The sequence below is a fragment of the Phyllobates terribilis genome, unplaced genomic scaffold (genome assembly GCF_046119375.1).
Source record: "Phyllobates terribilis strain yellow unplaced genomic scaffold, ASM4611937v1 Scaffold_8__6_contigs__length_399053987, whole genome shotgun sequence".
NCBI lineage: Eukaryota > Metazoa > Chordata > Amphibia > Anura > Dendrobatidae > Phyllobates > Phyllobates terribilis.
Window position 1 is genome coordinate 102157448 of NW_027362768.1, and position 23949 is coordinate 102181396.

At 44.9% G+C, this 23949-nt stretch overlaps 1 protein-coding gene across 1 annotated transcript in view; it reads left to right on the forward strand.

The window, feature by feature from the left end:
* The window catches only part of LRRC8B (leucine rich repeat containing 8 VRAC subunit B), a 40184-nt gene extending 17091 nt beyond the window's left edge, over window positions 1–23093 (forward strand). The window contains exons 2-4 of the mRNA XM_073643170.1: window positions 13731–13850; window positions 18323–20442; window positions 22193–23093. Of these exons, the coding sequence (XP_073499271.1) occupies window positions 18337–20442; window positions 22193–22459 (2373 nt within the window). The 5' untranslated portion in view covers window positions 13731–13850; window positions 18323–18336 and the 3' untranslated portion in view covers window positions 22460–23093. The remainder of the gene's footprint in view (window positions 1–13730; window positions 13851–18322; window positions 20443–22192) is intronic.
* The last annotated feature ends 856 nt before the right edge of the window (window positions 23094–23949 follow it).

Consider the following 23949-nt stretch of genomic DNA (forward strand, 5'->3'; position numbering starts at 1 on the left):
TTTAAATTTGGCGCCCAAATCGATGATTGGTCGCAGGCAGTATATATATATATATTCTCTCTTGTTATCTCCTTTCCGTAATACCTAAGATTTGCTACAACTGATGTGCTAGATGGTTGTGTATTTCTTCTAATAATATTTTGCCAGAAGTCAAGAAACGTACATGGTATTTTTGGGATGTTTTATTGACTATTATTTTTTGCCTGTATCCCCTAGTCTGACCTTTTCTGCTATGTGATTATTTTCCCTTTTGAGACCTTTTATGTGATTTTTATCGATTCTTACAATAAATGTTATGTTTTCTACTACCATAGTTCGTATGTCATATTTATAGGAGTATGATCTGTAAATCCCGGCCAAACTGTGGGTCTAAAAGCCCAAATTCACACCATCATCGGAACCTAAATTATGAATCTGGCCAAAGATGGAGCACTAACAAGTAGCACTCTGATGTTAAGTATGTGAACATGAAATATATGAAATATGAATTGCATCACTGCTCTACAAAATGGAAATAACTGAGAGATCGTAGCGCATAAATTGGCCAATTCATGTGTACCTGGTACCCACGGTAAGGTGTTTCTCGTTACCAGCAACCTACCTTATGTGAATCCTCTCTTAGAGACTAAGGTCTGCATGAGTATGGGATGGTAAGATCCTGCTGTAATTAAAACCCCCTGAGGTTTAGGGGGGAATGGAGTGCTCAGCCAGAAAGCCTATGTATACAAATGTCAAAAAACTGACCGTCACTTCCAAAACAGAAAACAGGTGAGAACAGGTGCTTACTAAGAGTAGCCGTCCCTCTAGGCCTCAGGCAGTTTGAATTACAACAGAATCTTACCTTTCCATACACATGCCGACCTAATTCACATTAGGTAGGTTGCTGGTAACGAGAAATGCCTTACCATGGCTACCAGGTACACATGAATTGGCCGATTTATGCACTAAGATTTCTCAGTTATTTCTATTTTCTACAGCAGTAATGCAATTCAAACTTCATACATTTCATGTTTGCATACTTAGCGCTGCAGAGTGCTACTTTATTTGTCATATATGGAGTTGGCATCTCTTAGTAAGCACCTGTTCACACGTGTTTTCTGGTTTGGAAGTGACAGTCATTTTTTTTTTACATTTATATACAAAGAGAGATCACAACAATAATACTTGGAACGCTTATAAGACTCCTCCTGTTTTGCAATACCTTTGACATATCAGAATTTCATATCACAATTCCTGCATTCCCAAATGTTTTTTGGATATGTTCGCAGATTAACTATACAATTATATAGGACTGTAAGGCTATGTTCACACAAGTTGTCTTTTTGTCTGCTGCAAATCTGCTGCTAACTTTTCTCTGGCTGGAAAATGGCTGCGTAAAAAAGCGCGCGTATTTGTTGCGGATTTTTGACCACCCATTACTTCCTATGGGTGAAAAAAACGTTTCTGCTGCAGAAACACTGAAAGAAGTGACATGCTTTATTTTCCAAATAGGCAAGCAAGGCAGAAAATACGCAGCAAACCAAAAGCAACGTGTGTGAACAGAGAATTCTGGTTTATCATAGACTTTGCTGGTACTGCCAGACGCAGCTGAAAATTTGCATAAAAATCTGCTGCAAAATACGCCGCAAAACTCAACGTGTGTGAACATAGCCTAATAAGCAGGGCTGTGGCGTCGGTAAGCCAAACCTCCGACTCCTCAATTTCCATGCCACTGACTCCACGACTTCGGCTCATGTTTAAGTGATAAATTTACTGTAGCACAGATTCATCTCAGCTAAAAGTCTAGACCCTTAGATCAGGAATAGGACAGACATTTATAGGACATTTCAGAACTTTCCCAAATTTTTATGAAAAAAAATATTCCCCACAAACTGCATTGAACTAATGTACCCAATTTATTATATAATTTAGGAGTCTGAGTCAGTCCATTTTATACCGACTCCACCAAAATGGACACCGACTCCACAGCCCTGCTAATAAGTAGATACATATTGCTCGACTTTTTTCTAGGGAACCTGTCACCATAAAATGCATCCAGTCTGCAGACATCATGTTATAGAGCAGGAGGAGCTGAGCAGATCGATTTATATAGGTTTGTGAGATAAGAAGATTCAGTATAACCTGTGTATTATCATTTACACCTTGGCTCTTTATGGGATTTTCAGTCCAGTGGGCGGTCCTATCCGTGACTGACAGCTTTGAATGTGCATAGAGAGGTAGCTGTCAGTCACTGTTGGCCCCACCCACTGGACTGAAAATCCTAGAAAGATCAAAGGATTAAATGAATAAAACCCAGATTATACTAAACCTTTTCTCACAAAACTAAATATCAATCTGATCAGCTCCCCCTGATCTATAACACACTGACTACAGATTGGACTGCATTTTTATGGTGGCAGGTTCCCTTTAAGAAGTTTTCCGGAATCAATTTTCTTTACTGCAGAGGCTTCCCCAGTATCAAAGTAACAAAATTGGGTAAATTAGCCCTTTGCAGGTTCAGTCTATAATCATGACGTCACGGAGGCATCACTGGACCTGCAGAGGGCGAATTAGCCTAATTTTTATTTTTACCCTTGGGAAATGTTGTAGGAAAAGAAAACGGATCCCAAAAAAACTTCTTTAAGGTCCTGAGTTCAGATGCTAAAAATCCTGATTATATATTAGTGGTTAGCGAAGACTTGGCGCAATGGCCAACATGCCGATCCTCTGGCACAAAGCCCAGGCTGAGTTTATTTTTATTTTAAATTGATTTATATCCTTATATCCGTGTAACCGTTACATAATACAAGCATTGCGCTCTATGGCTGTAACAGTTTGCTATTGTTCTAGTCTTGTGATACTTTCCATTATCCAGCAGAACAAACATTCAAGCACTTGCTGGTTATTGCCTTGTAATGCTTCATCTCTATCTAGCAGCTTTATATATTTCCTGCAGTCTCGCTGTGATGGAGCAAGTGTCAAAATACTGTGGGCGCGGCCTAAGGAGGCCGAAAACCCCAGCGGCTGGTAGCCACTGCAGTTCTTTAACTTCTTGGTAAAGTGTATCTATCCGCAGACCTTACAATGCAAAAGGCATACGTTATTTTTATTTTATTATTAAATATTTTTATTATATCTTATAGACCTGACGAGGCTGGTGTTTTTTAATTTGGAAAACCTTGTCTGAATGACTGTCTAATCCTTTGTAAACATTTAGCTCTATCCAAACTCAAAATGCTCATTTTGATTAATTCTGACATGGATTTTCAAAGTAACTACACTAGCCTCATTAGGTCTCTGAGATCTATTTAAAGAAGTTGTACAGTAAAAATAAATTTTTATCTATCCATTATAATCAACCGTGCTGTCTTGAAGGGTGAACTGTGTCCCTGTAAGATTAAGGGACTGTGCTGAGAAACACAAGAAGGCCTTCTGCAGTTAAAAGCTGCAGCTTGACCTCTGCGTATGAACACCGCCTAATTTTAAACGGTCCAAGCATCAATGCAGCCAACAAAGTTTAAGAAAATGTCAACCAACACAATGGACCTGTACAAAGTGGCAGATGACATGCAACACGTAGTTTCAACTACAAAAAAATCCATGTCCTCCCCCTATGATGATGTCCCTCCATCTCCTTCCCCCTGTGGTGATGTCCCTCCACCTCCTTCCCCCCTGTGGTGATGTCCCTCCACCTCCTTCCTCCCTGTGGTGATGTCCCTCCACCTCCTTCCCCCCTGTGGTGATGTCCCTCCACCTCCTTCCCCCCTGTGGTGATGTCCCTCCACCTCCTTCCCCCCTGTGGTGATGTCCCTCCACCTCCTTCCCCCCTGTGGTGATGTCCCTCCACCTCCTTCCCCCCTGTGGTGATGTCCCTCCACCTCCTTCCCCCCTGTGGTGATGTCCCTCCACCTCCTTCCCCCCTGTGGTGATGTCCCTCCACCTCCTTCCCCCCTGTGGTGATGTCCCTCCACCTCCTTCCCCCCTGTGGTGATGTCCCTCCACCTCCTTCCCCCCTGTGGTGATGTCCCTCCACCTCCTTCCCCCCTGTGGTGATGTCCCTCCACCTCCTTCCCCCCTGTGGTGATGTCCCTCCACCTCCTTCCCCCCTGTGGTGATGTCCCTCCACCTCCTTCCCCCCTGTGGTGATGTCCCTCCACCTCCTTCCCCCCTGTGGTGATGTCCCTCCACCTCCTTCCCCCCTGTGGTGATGTCCCTCCACCTCCTTCCCCCCTGTGGTGATGTCCCTCCACCTCCTTCCCCCCTGTGGTGATGTCCCTCCACCTCCTTCCCCCCTGTGGTGATGTCCCTCCACCTCCTTCCCCCCTGTGGTGATGTCCCTCCACCTCCTTCCCACCTGTGGTGATGTCCCTCCACCTCCTTCCCCCCTGTGGTGATGTCCCTCCACCTCCTTCCCCCCTGTGGTGATGTCCCTCCATCTCCTTCCCCCCTGTGGTGATGTCCCTCCACCTCCTTCCCACCTGTGGTGATGTCCCTCCACCTCCTTCCCACCTGTGGTGATGTCCCTCCACCTCCTTCCCACCTGTGGTGATGTCCCTCCACCTCCTTCCCCCCTGTGGTGATGTCCCTCCACCTCCTTCCCCCCTGTGGTGATGTCCCTCCACCTCCTTCCCCCCTGTGGTGATGTCCCTCCACCTCCTTCCCCCCTGTGGTGATGTCCCTCCACCTCCTTCCCCCCTGTGGTGATGTCCCTCCACCTCCTTCCCCCCTGTGGTGATGTCCCTCCACCTCCTTCCCCCCTGTGGTGATGTCCCTCCATCTCCTTCCCACCTGTGGTGATGTCCCTCCATCTCCTTCCCCCCTGTGGTGATGTCCCTCCATCTCCTTCCCCCCTGTGGTGATGTCCCTCCATCTCCTTCCCCCCTGTGGTGATGTCCCTCCATCTCCTTCCCCCCTGTGGTGATGTCCCTCCATCTCCTTCCCCCCTGTGGTGATGTCCCTCCATCTCCTCCTCCCCCCCCCCCCATGGTGATGTCCCTCCATCTCCTCCTCCCCCCCCCCCCATGGTGATGTCCCTCCATCTCCTTCCCCCCTGTGGTGATGTCCCTCCATCTCCTCCTCCCCCCCCCCCATGGTGATGTCCCTCCACCTCCTTCCCCCCCTGTGGTGATGTCCCTCCACCTCCTTCCCCCCTATGGTGATGTCCCTCCACCTCCTTCCCCCCTATGGTGATGTCCCTCCACCTCCTTCCCCCCTGTGGTGATGTCCCTCCATCTCCTCCTCCCCCCCCCCCCCCATGGTGATGTCCCTCCATCTCCTCCTCCCCCCCCCCCATGGTGATGTCCCTTCACCCCCCCCCCCCCTGTGGTGATGTCCCTCCACCTCCTTCCCCCCCTGTGGTGATGTCCCTCCACCTCCTTCCCCCCCTGTGGTGATGTCCCTCCACCTCCTTCCCCCCCTGTGGTGATGTCCCTCCACCTCCTTCCCCCCCTGTGGTGATGTCCCTCCACCTCCTTCCCCCCTATGGTGATGTCCCTCCACCTCCTTCCCCCCTGTGGTGATGTCCCTCCATCTCCTTCCCCCCTGTGGTGATGTCCCTCCATCTCCTTCCCCCCTGTGGTGATGTCCCTCCATCTCCTTCCCACCTGTGGTGATGTCCCTCCATCTCCTTCCCACCTGTGGTGATGTCCCTCCATCTCCTTCCCACCTGTGGTGATGTCCCTCCATCTCCTTCCCACCTGTGGTGATGTCCCTCCATCTCCTTCCCACCTGTGGTGATGTCCCTCCATCTCCTTCCCACCTGTGGTGATGTCCCTCCATCTCCTTCCCACCTGTGGTGATGTCCCTCCATCTCCTTCCCACCTGTGGTGATGTCCCTCCATCTCCTTCCCACCTGTGGTGATGTCCCTCCATCTCCTTCCCACCTGTGGTGATGTCCCTCCATCTCCTTCCCACCTGTGGTGATGTCCCTCCATCTCCTTCCCACCTGTGGTGATGTCCCTCCATCTCCTTCCCACCTGTGGTGATGTCCCTCCATCTCCTTCCCACCTGTGGTGATGTCCCTCCATCTCCTTCCCACCTGTGGTGATGTCCCTCCATCTCCTTCCCACCTGTGGTGATGTCCCTCCATCTCCTTCCCACCTGTGGTGATGTCCCTCCATCTCCTTCCCACCTGTGGTGATGTCCCTCCATCTCCTTCCCCCCCTGTGGTGATGTCCCTCCATCTCCTTCCCCCCCTGTGGTGATGTCCCTCCATCTCCTTCCCCCCCTGTGGTGATGTCCCTCCATCTCCTTCCCCCCCTGTGGTGATGTCCCTCCATCTCCTTCCCCCCCTGTGGTGATGTCCCTCCATCTCCTTCCCCCCCTGTGGTGATGTCCCTCCATCTCCTTCCCCCCCTGTGGTGATGTCCCTCCATCTCCTTCCCCCCCTGTGGTGATGTCCCTCCATCTCCTTCCCCCCCTGTGGTGATGTCCCTCCATCTCCTTCCCCCCCTGTGGTGATGTCCCTCCATCTCCTTCCCCCCCTGTGGTGATGTCCCTCCATCTCCTTCCCCCCCTGTGGTGATGTCCCTCCATCTCCTTCCCCCCCTGTGGTGATGTCCCTCCATCTCCTTCCCCCCCTGTGGTGATGTCCCTCCATCTCCTTCCCCCCCTGTGGTGATGTCCCTCCATCTCCTTCCCCCCCTGTGGTGATGTCCCTCCATCTCCTTCCCCCCCTGTGGTGATGTCCCTCCATCTCCTTCCCCCCCTGTGGTGATGTCCCTCCATCTCCTTCCCCCCCTGTGGTGATGTCCCTCCATCTCCTTCCCCCCCTGTGGTGATGTCCCTCCATCTCCTTCCCCCCCTGTGGTGATGTCCCTCCATCTCCTTCCCCCCCTGTGGTGATGTCCCTCCATCTCCTTCCCCCCCTGTGGTGATGTCCCTCCATCTCCTTCCCCCCCTGTGGTGATGTCCCTCCATCTCCTTCCCCCCCTGTGGTGATGTCCCTCCATCTCCTTCCCCCCCTGTGGTGATGTCCCTCCATCTCCTTCCCCCCCTGTGGTGATGTCCCTCCATCTCCTTCCCCCCCTGTGGTGATGTCCCTCCATCTCCTTCCCCCCCTGTGGTGATGTCCCTCCATCTCCTTCCCCCCCTGTGGTGATGTCCCTCCATCTCCTTCCCCCCCTGTGGTGATGTCCCTCCATCTCCTTCCCCCCCTGTGGTGATGTCCCTCCATCTCCTTCCCCCCCTGTGGTGATGTCCCTCCATCTCCTTCCCCCCCTGTGGTGATGTCCCTCCATCTCCTTCCCCCCCTGTGGTGATGTCCCTCCATCTCCTTCCCCCCCTGTGGTGATGTCCCTCCATCTCCTTCCCCCCCTGTGGTGATGTCCCTCCATCTCCTTCCCCCCCTGTGGTGATGTCCCTCCATCTCCTTCCCCCCCTGTGGTGATGTCCCTCCATCTCCTTCCCCCCCTGTGGTGATGTCCCTCCATCTCCTTCCCCCCTGTGGTGATGTCCCTCCATCTCCTTCCCCCCTGTGGTGATGTCCCTCCATCTCTTCCCCCCCCCCCCCCCCCCCCTGTGGTGATGTCCCTTCATCCCTCCATCTCCTTCCCCCCCCCCCCTATGGTGATGTCCCTCCATCTCCTTCCCCCCCCCCTATGGTGATGTCCCTCCATCTCCTTCCCCCCCCCCCTATGGTGATGTCCCTCCATCTCCTTCCCCCCTATGGTGATGTCCCTTCATCTCCTTCCCCCACCTATGGTGATGTCCCTTCATCTCCTTCCCCCCCCCCCTATGGTGATGTCCCTTCATCTCCTCCCCCCCCCCCCCCTATGGTGATGTCCCTCCATCTCCCCCCCCTATGGTGATGTCCGCATAGGGATTGATGAGGCAGCACTTCTAATGGTGGTATACAGGTGGCGAGCCTTGCTGTTTTGACAGTACACAGATGAATGACTATAGCGCATGTCAAGGATTATTACCTATTTAGAAAATGTCTTCATAAAGTGGGGTATGAGCATAAGTTGAGATGCACTAAATGTTTGCTTTTTTGCTACGTTGTTTCTTTTATAGTTAATCTTAATAGTCTCAAAAGATGGAATTAAATAGAATTTGTTATCCGGGCAGGCCTACTCAAATGAAGGTTGTCATGCTTGTGAGCAGATTCCTTTTTTTTTTTTTTTTTTTTTATATCTGGATCAGCAACATGTTTGGCCAAGATTTTTTTTTTATTTATTTTTTTGCCTCCTTTCCTTTGATCTTCATGCTCAGTATCTTTGAGAAAGCTGTAATCCGTTTCTTATCTTTTCCATAAACGCAATAGATCTTGCTGTCAGCAAGAAAAATCTATGACCATCTTCCAAGGAACAGCATGGCTCCAAAGAAACCTGCCTGATATACAATGATGAGAAACTAAGAATTCTATAGTTTTACATATTGGGACATATTAAAATCATCTGGTCCCTTTGAAGGTCTTGAAATTAGGTAAATACAATCTCAAATGAACAACAGCACTGGACAAATTACATTGTTTAGTAAGTATTTACCAAAAACTAGGTCAAATACAGAAAACAATATGTGAAAATGTAAGTACACCCCATGAATCAATAGCTTGTGGATCCTGCTGTAGCAGCAACGACTTGATGTAATCGTTTCTGTATGACTTTGTCTCCCATCGTTCTGGACGAATTTTACCATTTTAAAGGTTGACTGACCCATTTTAAAATATAGGATTAAAGTCATGCCTATTGTTGCATCAAAGACTCTTTGAGGAGTCTCCGTCATAAATTCAAAGATTTTTGACCGAAAATGTATGCATTGTCAAAATGGCTGGACAGTAGTAATTATTGGGCCTAACACATATAATTCTTCTAAGCCAGGGATATCAAATTCAGACACACAGAAGGCCAAAATGAAAAACTTGGACAAAGTCGCAAGCCAACTAGTATACAGAATAATGGGCCCCACATAGTCCTCCCTACAGGATAGCGGGCCCCCACGAAGTCCTCCCTACAGGATAGCGGGCCCCCACGAAGTCCTCCCTACAGGATAGCGGGCCCCCACGAAGTCCTCCCTACAGGATAGCGGGCCCCCACGTAGTCCTCCCTACAGGATAGCGGGCCCCCACGTAGTCCTCCCTACAGGATAGCGGGCCCCCACGTAGTCCTCCCTACAGGATAGCGGGCCCCCACGTAGTCCTCCCTACAGGATAGCGGGCCCCCACGTAGTCCTCCCTACAGGATAGCGGGCCCCCACGTAGTCCTCCCTACAGGATAGCGGGCCCCCACGTAGTCCTCCCTACAGGATAGCGGGCCCCCACGTAGTCCTCCCCACAGGATAGCGGGCCCCGGGTTTGACATGTATGTTGTAAGCCATCAGGATATTCACTGATGAAGCCCATGATGTTGAGATATCTAGTTTGTAATCTTCCATTCTGCCCCTTTCGGGTTGTTGTTGTTTTCTTTGGTTTGTCTTTGTATGTTATATTGTAGGGATCTGTGGGAACTTGTACTGGAAACATCTTATTTTTCTGCAGACAGATGAAATGTACATTATCTGCTCATTTTAGCGCAGGATGACACCAGCAGATGTTGCTCAGTTTTATGACCTGAAATATTTATACATCTATTTCTTCGGAATTGTTTCTTTAAAAATCCATTTATTTTTTTTTTGTGCTTCTTGTTTCACGGTTTCCAAAACTAAGTGGTCTTGAAGAAAGACTTTACTGTGGCAAACAAGACCTATCTTTAGGGGTGTTATCAGATTTGATTACATTTCCCCAATATCAGGCAATGAAATAACATAAAATACTTCTAGTTCTGGTATCTAATCCCCCTGGTGTTCAGCACCACAGCTTCCGTGGTCCCCACTGATCCTGCATCTGGTCACGTGCCATACATCATATACGGTACCTAACTGCTGCAGCCAGTCTCTGATCTCAGTGCTAATGTGCCACACATTCCACCATCTCTCCTGTGACCAGTGAATGGCTGCAGCGGTTACCTGAATGATGTACGGCAGGTGACCACTTGCTGGACTTTTGGACTTTATCGCAATATGTAGTAGGTGTAGTGATAATAATATTAGCAAATACCTCCAATTTGAAATGTTCTATAGTTCTTCTGATTTGCTATGTCACTTACCCTATGTGTAGGGCATTGCAGTAGCTTAGATATCCATGGTACGACCACTAACAACTAACTGTCACTATGAGTGGTCGTAACCATGGATACCTAAGCGACTGCAGTGCACTGCACATGGGGTAAGCGACATGGGGACTAGAGTAACATTCCTGGTGTAAGTTATGCCGCTAAACTGGTGTAACCTATGATGAATCTGCTCCTCTCACTTTAGCAAAGGTGGCCTAGACTGACTCGGAAACTCCAAAAGTTGCAAAATTTTTGCCAACTTTGTCCTTTCAAAAAGTTCTGATGTAAATTCTTTGTTAAATCGGCCCCACAATATTCATCGGCCGGTCTAAACATGCTAGTATATGACCACTTATTGACTTCCATGTAGCTAATTGACAGTTGTTTAAAGGGGTTGTCCCACACTTTTACATTGATGGCCCATCCTTAGGATAAGTCATCAGTATATGTATGATGGGTGGGGGTGTGACACCCAGCACCCCACCAATCAGCCTTTTCCGGTGCTGGCAGCGGCTGTACAGCACAGTCAACTGCATAGTGTCCTCGGCCGGGTGCTGCACATACACCCCCTACAGATTCAGATAAGTGGCGGATGTGCAGTACCCGGCCGTGGCCACTATACCATTGACGAAGTCGCTCTGTACAGTTCTGAGCACTTTTGGCTTTCCCTGGAAGAGCTGATTGGCGGTGGTATTGGGTGTCACACCACTGCCACCTTGTTCTATTGATCACAGCATTCAGCTTTGGCCCTTGATAAATCCTAGCAATAGAACCTACAAAAATAAATTTATTGGGATGATCTGTCAATTTAAAAAAAATGATGAAAGAATGTCCACTTCTGTGTGTTCTGTGAAAGCCCAAGCGGAAAGACGTGTCTGTGAGTGTCCGCCATCTCCGAACTTACCACGTAGCACTGCACTACTCTTCAGAGATAAAACATGTATGGCTTTCCCGTGGGATTCTTTCAATTGTTCCCATATTTGAGCTCTTCCCAGAACAACTTGGCTCACATAAATCTAAAATGTATCTGACATTATCCAGGACTGAGCAGTATCTTGCGTTCATTTTTTGTTTTGTTTTGTTTTTAATATAAAGAGTTAACCAACATTTTTTTTGTACTTTGTCATTTAGGATATTATTAATTCCTTACTAGAGACTAATTATATACAGTGCCTACAAGTAGTATTCAACCCCCTGCAGATTTAGCTGGTTGACACATGCGGAATTATCTTGGCATTGTGACATTTGTACTGTAGATCAGCCTGGAAGTGGGAAATGCACTGCAGCAAATTTTTTTTTTTGTTGTTGTTGTTTTTTTTAAAACGTTAAAAGTTAATTCAGAGTGTCATTTATTATTCAACCCCTCAAACCACAAGAATTCTGTTTGGTCCCCCTAAAGTATTAAGAAGTAGTTCAGGCACCAAGAATAATGAGCTTCACATGTGTGGATTAAAGATCTCTTTTGCCAGCCTTTTCTGACTATTTAAGACCCTCCCCAAACTTGTGAACAGCACTGAGACATGGTCAACATGGGAAAGACAAAGGAGCATTCCAAGGCCATCAGCGACAAGATCGTGGAGGGTCACAAGGCTGGCAAGGGGTACAAAACCCTTTCCAAGGAGTTGGGCCTACCTGTCTCCACTGTTGGGAGCATCATCCGTAAGTGGAAGGCTTATGGAACTACTGTTAGCCTTCCACGACCTGGACAGCCTTTGAAAGTGTCCTCCCGTGCCGAGGCCAGGCTTGTCCGAAGAGTCAAGGCTAACCCAAGGACAACAAGGAAGGAGCTCCGGGAAGATCTCATGGCAGTGGGGACATTGGTTTCAGTCAATACCATAAGTAACGTACTCCACCGCAATGGTCTCCGTTCCAGACGAGCCCGTAAGGTACCTTTACTTTCAAAGCGTCATGTCAAGGCTCGTCTACAGTTTGCTCATGATCACTTGGAGGACTCTGAGACAGACTGGTTCAAGGTTCTATGGTCTGATGAGACCAAGATCGAGATCTTTGGTGCCAACCACACACGTGACGTTTGGAGACTGGATGGCACTGCATACGACCCCAAGAATACCATCCCTACAGTCAAGCATGGTGGTGGCAGCATCATGCTGTGGGGCTGTTTCTCTGCCAAGGGGCCTGACCATCTGGTCCGCATCCATGGGAAGATGGATAGCACAGCCTACCTGGAGATTTTGGCCAAGAACCTCCGCTCCTCCATCAAGGATCTTAAGATGGGTCGTAATTTCATCTTCCAACAAGACAACGACCCAAAGCACACAGCCAAGAAAACCAAGGCCTGGTTCAAGAGGGAAAAAGTCAAGGTGTTGGAGTGGCCTAGTCAGTCTCCTGACCTTAACCCAATTGAAAACTTGTGGAAGGAGCTCAAGAATAAAGTCCACATGAGACACCCAAAGAACCTAGATAACTTGGAGAAGATCTGCATGGAGGAGTGGGCCAAGATAACTCCACAGACCTGTGCCGGCCTGATCAGGTCTTATAAAAGACGATTATTAGCTGTAATTGCAAACCAGGGTTATTCCACAAAATATTAAACGTATGGGTTGTATAATAATTGTCCCACACTTTTATGTTTAAAATTTAATAAAATTCAACTGAGCAACATAACTTTTTGGTTTGTAAGATTTATGCTTCTGTTCATAAAACCTACTCTCGTTTACAGTTTTAAGGCTTTAACTTATTTGCATCTTATCAAACCAGCTAAATCTGCAGGGGGTTGAATACTACTTGTAGGCACTGTACATATAAAGGGCTGGTAGGAATAAATAACATTTAAGCCATAATACCATTAGACATACCCTAAAACTGCAGCCTCCACCAACACTGATAAATGTGGTATGTTGTAAACTTAAAGGTGGATGTAAGTGTGGGACCACTCGTATTCACAGGGGTATTCACAGCTCCAAGATCCTATCCCAATATGTAGTAGGTATAATATTAGCAAATGCCTCCAAATAGAAATGAGTTCTTCTGATTAGCTATGTTGCTTACCCCATGTGCAGGGCATTACAGTTTAGGTATCCATGGTTGCGACCACTCATATAGTGACAGTTAATTGTTAGTGGTTGTAACCATGGATACCTAAGCTACTACAATGCCTTGCACATAGGGTAAGCGACATAGCTAATGCGAAGAACTACACACCATTCCTTAATAGGAGGTATTAGTTAATAATAATATTAATATTTATTATTTATTGAAATGGGAATACCCCTTTAATGGGATATATACAAATGCCATATACCACAGTTTTTTTTTTTACCTAGAGTATTCCATTAAAGGGCTAATCTGACTCTGCTTGCTTCTGTATTTGGGGTCAGATTACCCTTCTAATGTCTAATTGTGGATGTACAATGTATGATATTCTCAGTGATCACTATAATGTTGCAAAAGGGCTAAAAAGTTCCTGTTGGCTTTTTTTGGAGGAAATATTGTCAGGCTGTTCTAGTTAATAAATGATATTGTTGCCTCCAGAAAAATAGCCAAAGAGACACATTGCTTTCCTAGTGCCTGTGCCATCTTGTTTTGGTGAACGGAAATGTTCCCTGTGGTTGGACACCCATCGATTGGACATAGGTGGCCTGTGTGTGCGATTAGCAATCGGTGTCAGTAATAAGTTGTTTTTTTTTCTTTTTTTTTCCACAGGAGGACTAAGATGGCGTTGTGTTATGATCCAGAATGAGAGCAGAAATGAAGATATTGAGACTGTGCAAAAGATGCAGACCCCCTGACTGAGGAATTTTTCAATCTTCCCTTGCAACTGAGGTTGGTTATATGGAATAAGGGGTTTATAGATCATCTCCATCTCAAGCCTATTTATACATAGATTTACTCTGCATATTTGGATAAAGTTTGTGAAACTTTTCTACATACAGTGGGTACGGAAAGTTTTCAGACCCCTTTAAATGTTTCACTCTTTGTTTCATTGCAGCCATTTGGTAAATTCTAAAAAGTTCATTTTTTTTCTCATTAAAGTACACTCTGCACCCCATCTTAACTGAAAAAAAACAGAAATGTAGACATTTTTTTGCAAACTTATTAAAAAAGAAAAACTGAAATATCACATAGTCATAAGTATTCAGACCCTTTGCTCAGTATTGAGTAGAAGCGCCCTTTTGAGCTAGTACAGCCATGAGTCTTCTTGGGAATGATAGTAGCCAAATGAGGAGGGCACCACTATCACAATATGAAAGGATCGACCCACCACATACAGTTACAATTAATAACCAGAAAAAGAGAAAAAAGACTGTATGCACAGGCAGGGATCGCTATAAATCAATATTTATTAGACAAAAACCATGCAAACAACCCCAGAATATTAAAAACATTTAAAACATGAATGCCTCAGTATCAAAAACCATAACAAGTCATGATATGGCCAACCCTCATATGTGCAAGCCAAAAGACAGAGTATAAAGGAGTCCGTTATAACGGCAACACCCTAGATTGACATATGTAAGCAAAAGTAAGACAGCATGAAAAAAACTACATAAAGGTGTTAGTGAATGGTATAAAGGTATGCTGCTGACACAAAAAAATTGCTTTGGAGTATTAGTGCCACCATATAGTCCGTATGGCAAAGCTACTGAAAAGGTAAAGGCATCAGTAGATGGTCAGAAGATAATATGACTGAACCAAAAGGTGAGCCATAAGCTATACCTGAGAGGGTAAGAAAAGCAGTTTACATATGTCAATCTAGGGTGTTGCCGTTATAACGGACTCCTTTATACTCTGTCTTTTGGCTTGCACATATGAGGGTTGGCCATATCATGACTTGTTATGGTTTTTGATACTGAGGCATTCATGTTTTAAATGTTTTTAATATTCTGGGGTTGTTTGCATGGTTTTTGTCTAATAAATATTGATTTATAGCGATCCCTGCCTGTGCATACAGTCTTTTTTCTCTTTTTCTTCTTGGGAATGATGTAACAAGTTTTTCACACCTGGATTTGGGGATCCTCTGCCATTCTTCCTTGCAGATCCTCTCCAGTTCCGTCAGGTTGGATGGTGAATGTTGGTGGACAGCCATTGTCAGGTCTCTCCAGAGATGCTCAATTGGGTTTAGGTCAGGGCTCTGGCTGGGCTAGTCATGAATGGTCACTGAGTTGTTCTGAAGCCACTCCTTTGTTATTTTAGCTGTGTGCTTAGGGTCATTGTCTTGTTGGAAGCTGAACCTTCGGCCAAGTCTGAGGTCCAGAGCACTCTGGGTGAGGTTTTCATCCAGGATATCTCTGTACTTAGCCGCATTCATGTTTCTTTCAATTGCAACCAGTCGTCCTGTCCCTGCAGCTGAAAAACACCCCCATAGCATGATGCTGCCACCACCATGTTTCACTGTTGGGATTGTATTGGGCAGGTGATGAGCAGTGCCTGATTTTCTCCTCACATACCGCTTAGAATTATCACCAAAAAGTTCTATATTCGTCTCATCAGACCAGAGAATCTTATTTCTCATAGTCTGGGAGTCCTTCATGTGTTTTTGAGCAAACTCTATGCGAGCTTTCATATGTCTTGCACTGAGGAGAGGCTTCCGTCGGGCCACTCTGCCATAAAAGCCTGACTGGTGGAGGGCTGCAGTGATAGTTGACTTTGTGGAACTTTCTCCCATCTCCCTACTGCTTCTCTGGAGCTCTGGAGCTTGGGGTTCTTCTTTACCTCTCACCAAGGCTCTTCTCCCATGATTGCTCAGTTTGTCTGGACGGCCGGGTCTAGACAGACTTCTGGTGGTCCCAAACTTCGTCCATTTAAGGATTATGGAGGCCACTGTGCCCTTAGGAACCTTGAGTAATGCAAAAATTCTTTTGTAACCTTGGCCGGATCTGTGCCTTGCCACAATTCTGTCTCTGAGCTCCTTGGGCAGTTCCTTTGAGCTCATGATTCTCATTTGGTCTGACATGCACTGTTATCTGTGAGGTCTTATATAGACAGATGTGTGCCTTTCCAAATGAAGTCCGATCAGTTTAATGAAACACAGCTAGACTGCAATGAAGGAGTAGAACCATCTCAAGGAGGGTCACAAGGAAATGGACAGCATGTGACATAAATATGAGTGTCTGAGCAAAGGGTCTGAATATTTGACCATGTGATATTTCAGTTTTTCTTTTTTAATAAATTTGCAACAATTTCTACATTTCTGGGGTTTTTTTCAGTCCAGATGGGGTGCAGAGTGTACTTTAATTTAATGAGAAAAAAATGAACTTTTTAGAATTTACCAAATGGATGCAAAGAAACAGAGTGAAAAATTTAAAGGGGTCTGAATACTTTCCGTACCCACTGTGCATTTTGAAATCCTTTTATATGAAAAAAAAAATCCGAAAATGTTTGCATTGTCTATAAGGACGACAGATTTTATGAATGGACAGCAGGGTGGCTCAGTAGTTAGCACTGTAGCTTTGCAGCGCTGGGGTCCTGGGTTCAAATCCCACCAAGGACAACATCTACAAGGAGTTTGTATGTTCTCCTCGTGTTTGTGTGGGTTTCCTCCAGGTTCTCCGGTTTCCTCCCACGCTCCAAAGACCTAGTGATAGGGAATGTAGACTGTGAGCCCCAATGGGGACATTGATGATGATGTCATCCTATCTGAGTGAGGTTTCCTCAAATTGTTTTTCTTGTTTGTTTTTTTTGTTTTGTTTTTTTTTTTGGGGGGGGGTACAGTACACACGAAAGGTTTTATATATGACTGAATTTTGATATAGTTTCAAAGTAAATAGTGTTGGTGTTTTATTTAGGGGGGTTTTCCAAAAGCTGTTTACAAATGGATTACTTAATATAGTATAATAATATTTATTTTACTCACTTATATAGCACCATTAATTTAACAGCGCTTTACAGACATTATCACCACTGTCCCCATTGGGGCTCACAATCTATATTCATTTTGTGATTTGGAAGCTTTTCTGTGTTCTATAGTCTGGGGAAAACTCGTTTGTCCCTAAAATATATGTTAATGAAGTGATTGCTATCCAAATTGTGACTGTCCAAATACTGGCTAGATGCCATACCAGGAATTCTGGCTCTTTTTTTTTTTTTTTTTTTTAAAGTGTTTTATAATGTAAAAAATATATATATATATGTTTAAATAGAAATCCTAAGAGTCCCATTGGTGTGAAGTATTGGGATACCTGCACCGTGTCAGGAATAAATGGGTTGTGAGCTCCTTTTTCCAGAAAAGTCTCTAGATATTGAAGCCTTACGATTAAAGATTTCAATGCAGAAATGACGGCACATCTGTGGCTACCTGTTGAATACTTTATCTGTAACTTATACTTATCTCACACCCAATGGAACTGTAATAGATTCGCATTAACATATCACAATAATGTCTTTTCAAAGACCCACATTACTTTAGATAAATGAAGCTGCTTGCAAAAGGCATACTAATATCCCAGCCTCATAGAGTCAAAAGTGATAGAACGAGCCTGAAAAAAAACAATGCAGTAAGAGATGGGCTGTTCTATATTGTTTAGTGAAAAAGAGAACACTAAAAAACTAACCTTCTAAAGTTGTGTTAATACGTAGACACAACTCTATGAAACAGATGTATGGCTGCTGCTTAAAGCATCTGCATTCCTCTAAGATCCGATGGCATCTAAACAAAGAGGTGAGGAATCAAATGGAAATGGCCAAGGGTTTGGCGAGCTCTGCTCCGGAGTCTAGAATTGGACTTGGGAGAGAAAACGTGGATAATTCCGCGTTGCTGATGAGTTGATTAAAGATCCAAAGCCAGGAGTTTATGTAATAAGTGTGGTTAAGTCCTGAGGAAGTAGTGTGTGTACTTCGAAACTCGTAGATTAAAAACCACAATTACACAAACTCCTGGTTTCAGATCTTTAATCTACTTTTCAGCAGCACAGAATTATCCACATTTTCTCTCCCAAGTCCATTGTATCGGTTAGATAACCTGTGGATCTGCAGCCGCTGGACTTTCTATACCTTTACATTGTTGTGTGATCACAACTCCATCAAGTTAGCACAACTTTTTATTTATTCTGATTTATTCCGGGTCAGATCCTATTGCGCTTCTCTGCTCTCCAGCAATTGTACATGAGTCTAGAATTGGCAGAAGTGGGAGCAGAGGAAACTTGGGAACAGTGCCCGGCACAAGGCTGCCCACCCTTGGCCATTTCCATTTGATTAATGAAAGGAATGAATTAACCATGAACTACCCCCAGTGATTTCTCTTTTGAGCTGATGCATTTCATACACGTTAACATTTCATTTTTTTCTCTCTGCCACAGCTACCGCTGCCATCATGTTGACTGTAACAGAACTCCGATTTTTGGCAGATGCCCAATCATCATATCACATTTTGAAGCCATGGTGGGACGTGTTTTGGTATTACATCACAATGGTGATGTTGATGATTGCCGTTCTGGCGGGTGCTCTTCAGCTAACACAAAGCCGAATGCTCTGCCTTCCTTGTCAGGCGGAAGTGGGCAATCACTGTGCACATCCTCTGCATCGAGGCACTGTAAAAATTAATTTTTCAACGAATTCTTTAGGAAATCTAAGTCCTTCAACTGGAATCCAAACTGACTTGCACCGCCAACAGTATTCCTATATTGATGCAGTTTGCTACGAGAAACAGCTGCACTGGTTTACAAAGTTTTTCCCCTATCTGGTGTTTCTTCACACTATAATATTTGCCGTATGCAGCAATTTCTGGCTTCATTACCCCAGCACAAGTTCTAGACTGGAGCACTTTGTTGCTATTTTATACAAATGCTTCGATTCTCCATGGACAACACGAGCTTTGTCGGAGACGGTCGCTGAACAGACCATGAGGAACTGGACAAACAAACCCTCGCGACGACTGACTAGTGAAGACACGGATGCGGGCAAACAGTCAGTACAACATGGGGTCGAGGCCACTGCAGTGGAGGACGACGCTTCAAGTGTCCTGGACAAGAAGGAAGGTGAACAGGCCAAGGCCTTATTCGAGAAAGTCCGCAAGTTCCGTCTTCACGTTGAGCAGAAGGACATCATTTACAGGCTTTATCTCAAGCAGATTGTAGTTAAAGTGATTGCCCTACTCGTAATTATTTCATACGTGTCTTATTTTTTGATGCACATTTCTTTTGAAATTGACTGTAAAGTTGACATTCAAGCATTCACAGGGTATAAGAGATACCAGTGTGTTTATTCTCTTGCTGCAATTTTCAAGGTATTGGCCACATTTTACATTCTCCTCGTGCTTTTGTATGGGTTTACTTGTTTTTATAGTCTGTGGTGGATGTTGAGAAGTTCTCTAAAACAGTATTCGTTTGAAGCCGTTAGAGAAAAGAGTCACTACAGCGACATCCCCGATGTCCAAAATGACTTTGCGTTCATCCTTCACTTAGCGGACCAGTACGATCCACTGTACTCCAAACGTTTCTCCATATTCCTGTCCGAAGTCAGCGAGAACCGATTGAAACAGATTAATCTCAACAACGAGTGGACAGTGGAAATGCTACGCAACAAGCTGGTCCGAAATACCAAGGACAAAATAGAGCTTCATCTTTTTTTGCTAAGCGGGGTGCCAGACAACGTCTTTGAGCTCAACGAGATTGAAGTTATGAAATTGGAACTTATACCAGATGCCAAGATCACCCCGATGGTAACACAGCTGGTAAACCTCAAGGAACTCCATATTTACCACTCAACCCTTACTGTGGATCTACAAGCTCTGAGCTTTCTAGCTGACAACCTTGAAACTTTATATCTAAAGTTTATTACGGTTGAAAAGATACCATCTTGGATCTTCCTCCTAAAGAACTTGAAGGAATTGTATTTATCGGGATCTATTAAGGATTACAGCTTTGCACACATTGAGGGCCTTCAGGACTTGAAGAACCTGACAACCCTTTACTTAAATACCAGCATTCCCCGGATTCCACCTGTGGTTACAGACATGTTACCGTTTCTTCAAAAACTTAGCATTAATAATGAAGGAAATAGACTCTTAATCTTAATTAGTTTGAAAAAAATGGTCAACCTTACCAGCCTAGAATTGGTCAACTGCGACCTGGAGCGAATTCCACATTCCATCTTTAGTCTGGCAGAACTAAGAGAGATTGACTTTCGAGGAAATAATTTTAAAACGGTTGAAGAAATTATTAGTTTTCAGCATCTGTCCAAACTGACCTGCCTGAAACTGTGGCACAACGCGATCGCCTACATACCACTACAGATCGGCGCTTTAGCCAACCTCGAACAGCTGTATCTCAATCATAACAATATAGAAATGATGCCACTACAGCTATTTCTCTGCAACAAGCTGCGGGTTTTGGACCTCAGTCACAATAATCTGAATTTCATCCCGGATGAGATCCAGCTTCTGAAAAATCTTCAGCATTTTGCTGTGACAAACAATAGTGTAAGTATTACATGTTCCAGGAATTGGTTAAGGGAATCTTATAGGCCAGTCAATCCACTGATGAGGAGCAAAAACCCCCAAACAGCTGTCTTCAGATGGGTTTCTCTTAATTTTGGAGGAGACTTTGGTCTATCCATCCTAAGTTATGTGGCTAGGCTAGTTAAAGGGTCTGGCATTGATTTGTAGGGTGGCTGCTTCCAATAGGTCAAGACTTTTCTCCCTTCTAGAGGACCACTAATTTTCAATACTCCAATTAGTAATGTTCAGTATTAGTTTGTTTGTTTTTTTTGTTTTATTTATACCAAAAAATGGCAATTGCCGCCTTGGCATTTAGTTAATAGAAGCCAAAGACCTTTATCATATGGGGACAGATGGTGGTATTCTTAGTCAATGAAGCGGATGCGCTTCCTCTACATACTTGAGATACTTCACATCCGGTCAGGACAGCTGTATTTTTTCAGCTGTTTATTATGAGAGTATTTGCTCTACGGCCGAACACCTTTAATTTCATTATCTGCCTGTAGTAAGTGTTGTAAAGGAATAGGCTGAGCTGTGTTATATAGTCTCCAACATGATTGATTGAATTGCAATTGGGGGAGTCAAAATCATTGTTATTTCAAAAGTATTCTACATTCGTAGCAAATTAAAACTTCCTGGCCCATTACACAATTATTGACCTTATCCCCTACAATAACTTAAAACTGCTTTTGGTCTATATCCAGGCAATGCTACGATTCTTATGCTCTGTAACTTGCCTTTCACACTTTTTTGAGTTAGCTGTTTTTCTTTCAGAGTTCTGCCAGCATTACAGGTGCTGGAACTTGAGTTTCCGCACTTCCCAGTACACATTGCACCTGGCTTGCTTACGCAGAACTGAAAGCCTGCCAGTCTGTTATGCCTGATTGTCTCTCTGCTCTTCCTCTCCTTTCTGTCAAACTACAAAGATCTGTTTGTACTTCTTAGAATCTGTTTCGGTGTCTCTATTACTAGTAGAGACAGATTACATTTGACAACTAGCAATGGACCAATTGGGTGGACCGATTTTGCAGGGCTCCAGTCCATCGGCCAGGACCGTAGACTCTGGTTGCTGTTCAAAAGGCTCACAAATCTTTTACCTTCTGGGATCCCCGACACACTTTTGATTAGCCGATAGGGTCAGCATTGTTATTGTGGTGTTATGCCCAGATTGTCGCGCCAGCTCGGCTAATCAAAAGCTGCTTCAGGTATTCTGGAGGGTAAGAGATTCGTGAACCTCTTGTCCTGTGGTCAGCGACCTCTGATCTGGCCAATTAGCTGTAGTCTGGTGATCGATCTGCCCAACTCTAGACAAAATGGAGAAACCTACTATCCAGCAGTGCTTTTTGGGGGGTTAGAGAATATACTTTATTTGTAGACTGACTTTCACATTTTCAGGTACATCGACCATTTAAGATTGTCCATTTATAACCTCCGAATGTTATGTAAGCAGTAAAGAGAACTCAGATCAGGCAAACTGCACATGGATGTAAGGTAGACTGAGACACACCTCCTGTCTCCTCATTGGCTAAGCCACTGATTCCTCCCACCCCCCACAGCTCTGCCTCTTCAGATTGGCTGCTGTGTATGAACCCAAGCCCAGCTCAGGCTCCCCATTAAGTCAGTCTCACGATAATCCAGCCCTATATAAACCCAACCTTAAAGTGACAAATCGTCTATATATTTTCCATGCCTGGTTTATAGAACTTCTAACAATTTGTTCTTTTTCTTACAGATTGAGGCGTTGCCTGATGGGCTGTTTAAATGTAGCAAACTACAGTGTTTACTACTGGGAAAAAATAGCCTGACCAACCTGTCACCGCACGTCGGGGATCTGATGAACCTCATTAAGATAGAGTTGGTTGGAAACCATATTGAGTCTCTTCCTCCGGAGCTGGAGTCCTGTCAGTCACTAAAGCCAAACTGTATTATCGTAGAGACCAATGTGCTGCATACACTGCCGTCATATGCAAAGGACCATCACAAGGCCACGCATAGATAGAAAACCCGCCACATTAAAATAATTTTTATTTTTTTTTATCTTCCTTTTCATTGCTATTTTTGTGATGAGGGTGTAAAGGCCTCAATTAGTGTCTGATGACTACAGGGTAACCTCCTTTCTCTTTTCCTTTTATAAGTCAGGTATTGTATGGCTGCGGCAGCCTCTTGCATTGTGAATACTGTGCATTTTACATACTCCTAGCTGCCTGAATAATATTATTATTATTAGCATTTCTTATGGAATATGTTTATTTTCTGTATATTGTAGCACAATATGAAGACCATGTTGGCGCTTTTTATGAAAATATTTGCCTAAGGGACCAAATAGTGGCCATCTATGTCTTGGATCCGTGAGAGAACCAGGCATTGGCTAGAGGCATGCCTGCATCCTAAAAAATGAAGTGTGCTTAACTACTGTGATAGTAAAACCTAGCGGTGTTTGTAGCTGTGTGGTAGACGTGTATATTGTTCGTGTGGAAATGTATTAGGATGTAGGTATCTTGGACCAATCTCCTACAAAAAAAAAAAAAAGCTGTGGATCGAAAAAAAAAACATTGATTACAATGGATTGGAAAATACTGGTAATGGTATTTATGAAGGAGGGTTAACAGGGGATTTTGGTTGTAATACTAAAACCTATACCCACCTATTCTAAGCATTGTCGGATGTCCTAATTCATAAACTTCCATTTTTTTTTTTTTTTTTAGATGTTTTTAATAGCAATGTGAAATCCCATGAATTGTCTTTTGCACGTGGTAGTAAAGGAGTTTTATGATACTATCAAAAAAGCCTAAAAGGGGTTGTCCAGTCCAAAATAAGTCTGCAGTCACACAGAGTGCGCTGTGCCGGTTTCTGAGCCGGATCGGCGGGTACGTATGCGTTATACATACTCCTAGCCAGAACCTGACTAGTGGGCACGGCCTCTTTCAATGCAAGTGTGTGGAGCAAGGCCGTGCCCACAAGAGTATGTATAATGCATACGTACCCGCCGGTCCGGCTCTGAAACCGGCGAAACCCCACAGTGTGACTGCAGACTTATCATTTTGGACTGGACAACCCCTTTAAAGTGAATGTCTATCTCAGGATCCCAAATACGGAAAGGGCTGCAGTACTGATTCAGTCTTTCCCTTTGCAGTGTCACCCCCCCCCCCCCTTCCAAGCCATGCTGCTGTGCAGGGAACTGCATCACCTCTCCTCCCAATTTAATGGGGCCGACTGCAAGTAGACAATAAATGGGCACATGGCTGAATCTGTGCTGCAGTCTCTTCTTTCTCCGATTCGTGGGGGTCCCAAATGTTTGACCTCCACCAGCCATAAAGTCATGGCATATCCCAGTTACCTTCCTGCGTACATTACAGGACGGACTGGGACACACAATTTTTAATCTAAACTTAAAGGGATTGTCACAGGCTCAGCAGTCACTTCTGGAGGCATTGCCTGGATCCACAGGGGTATCAAAATATACCTCTGTTTTTTCATTTTGAAATCATC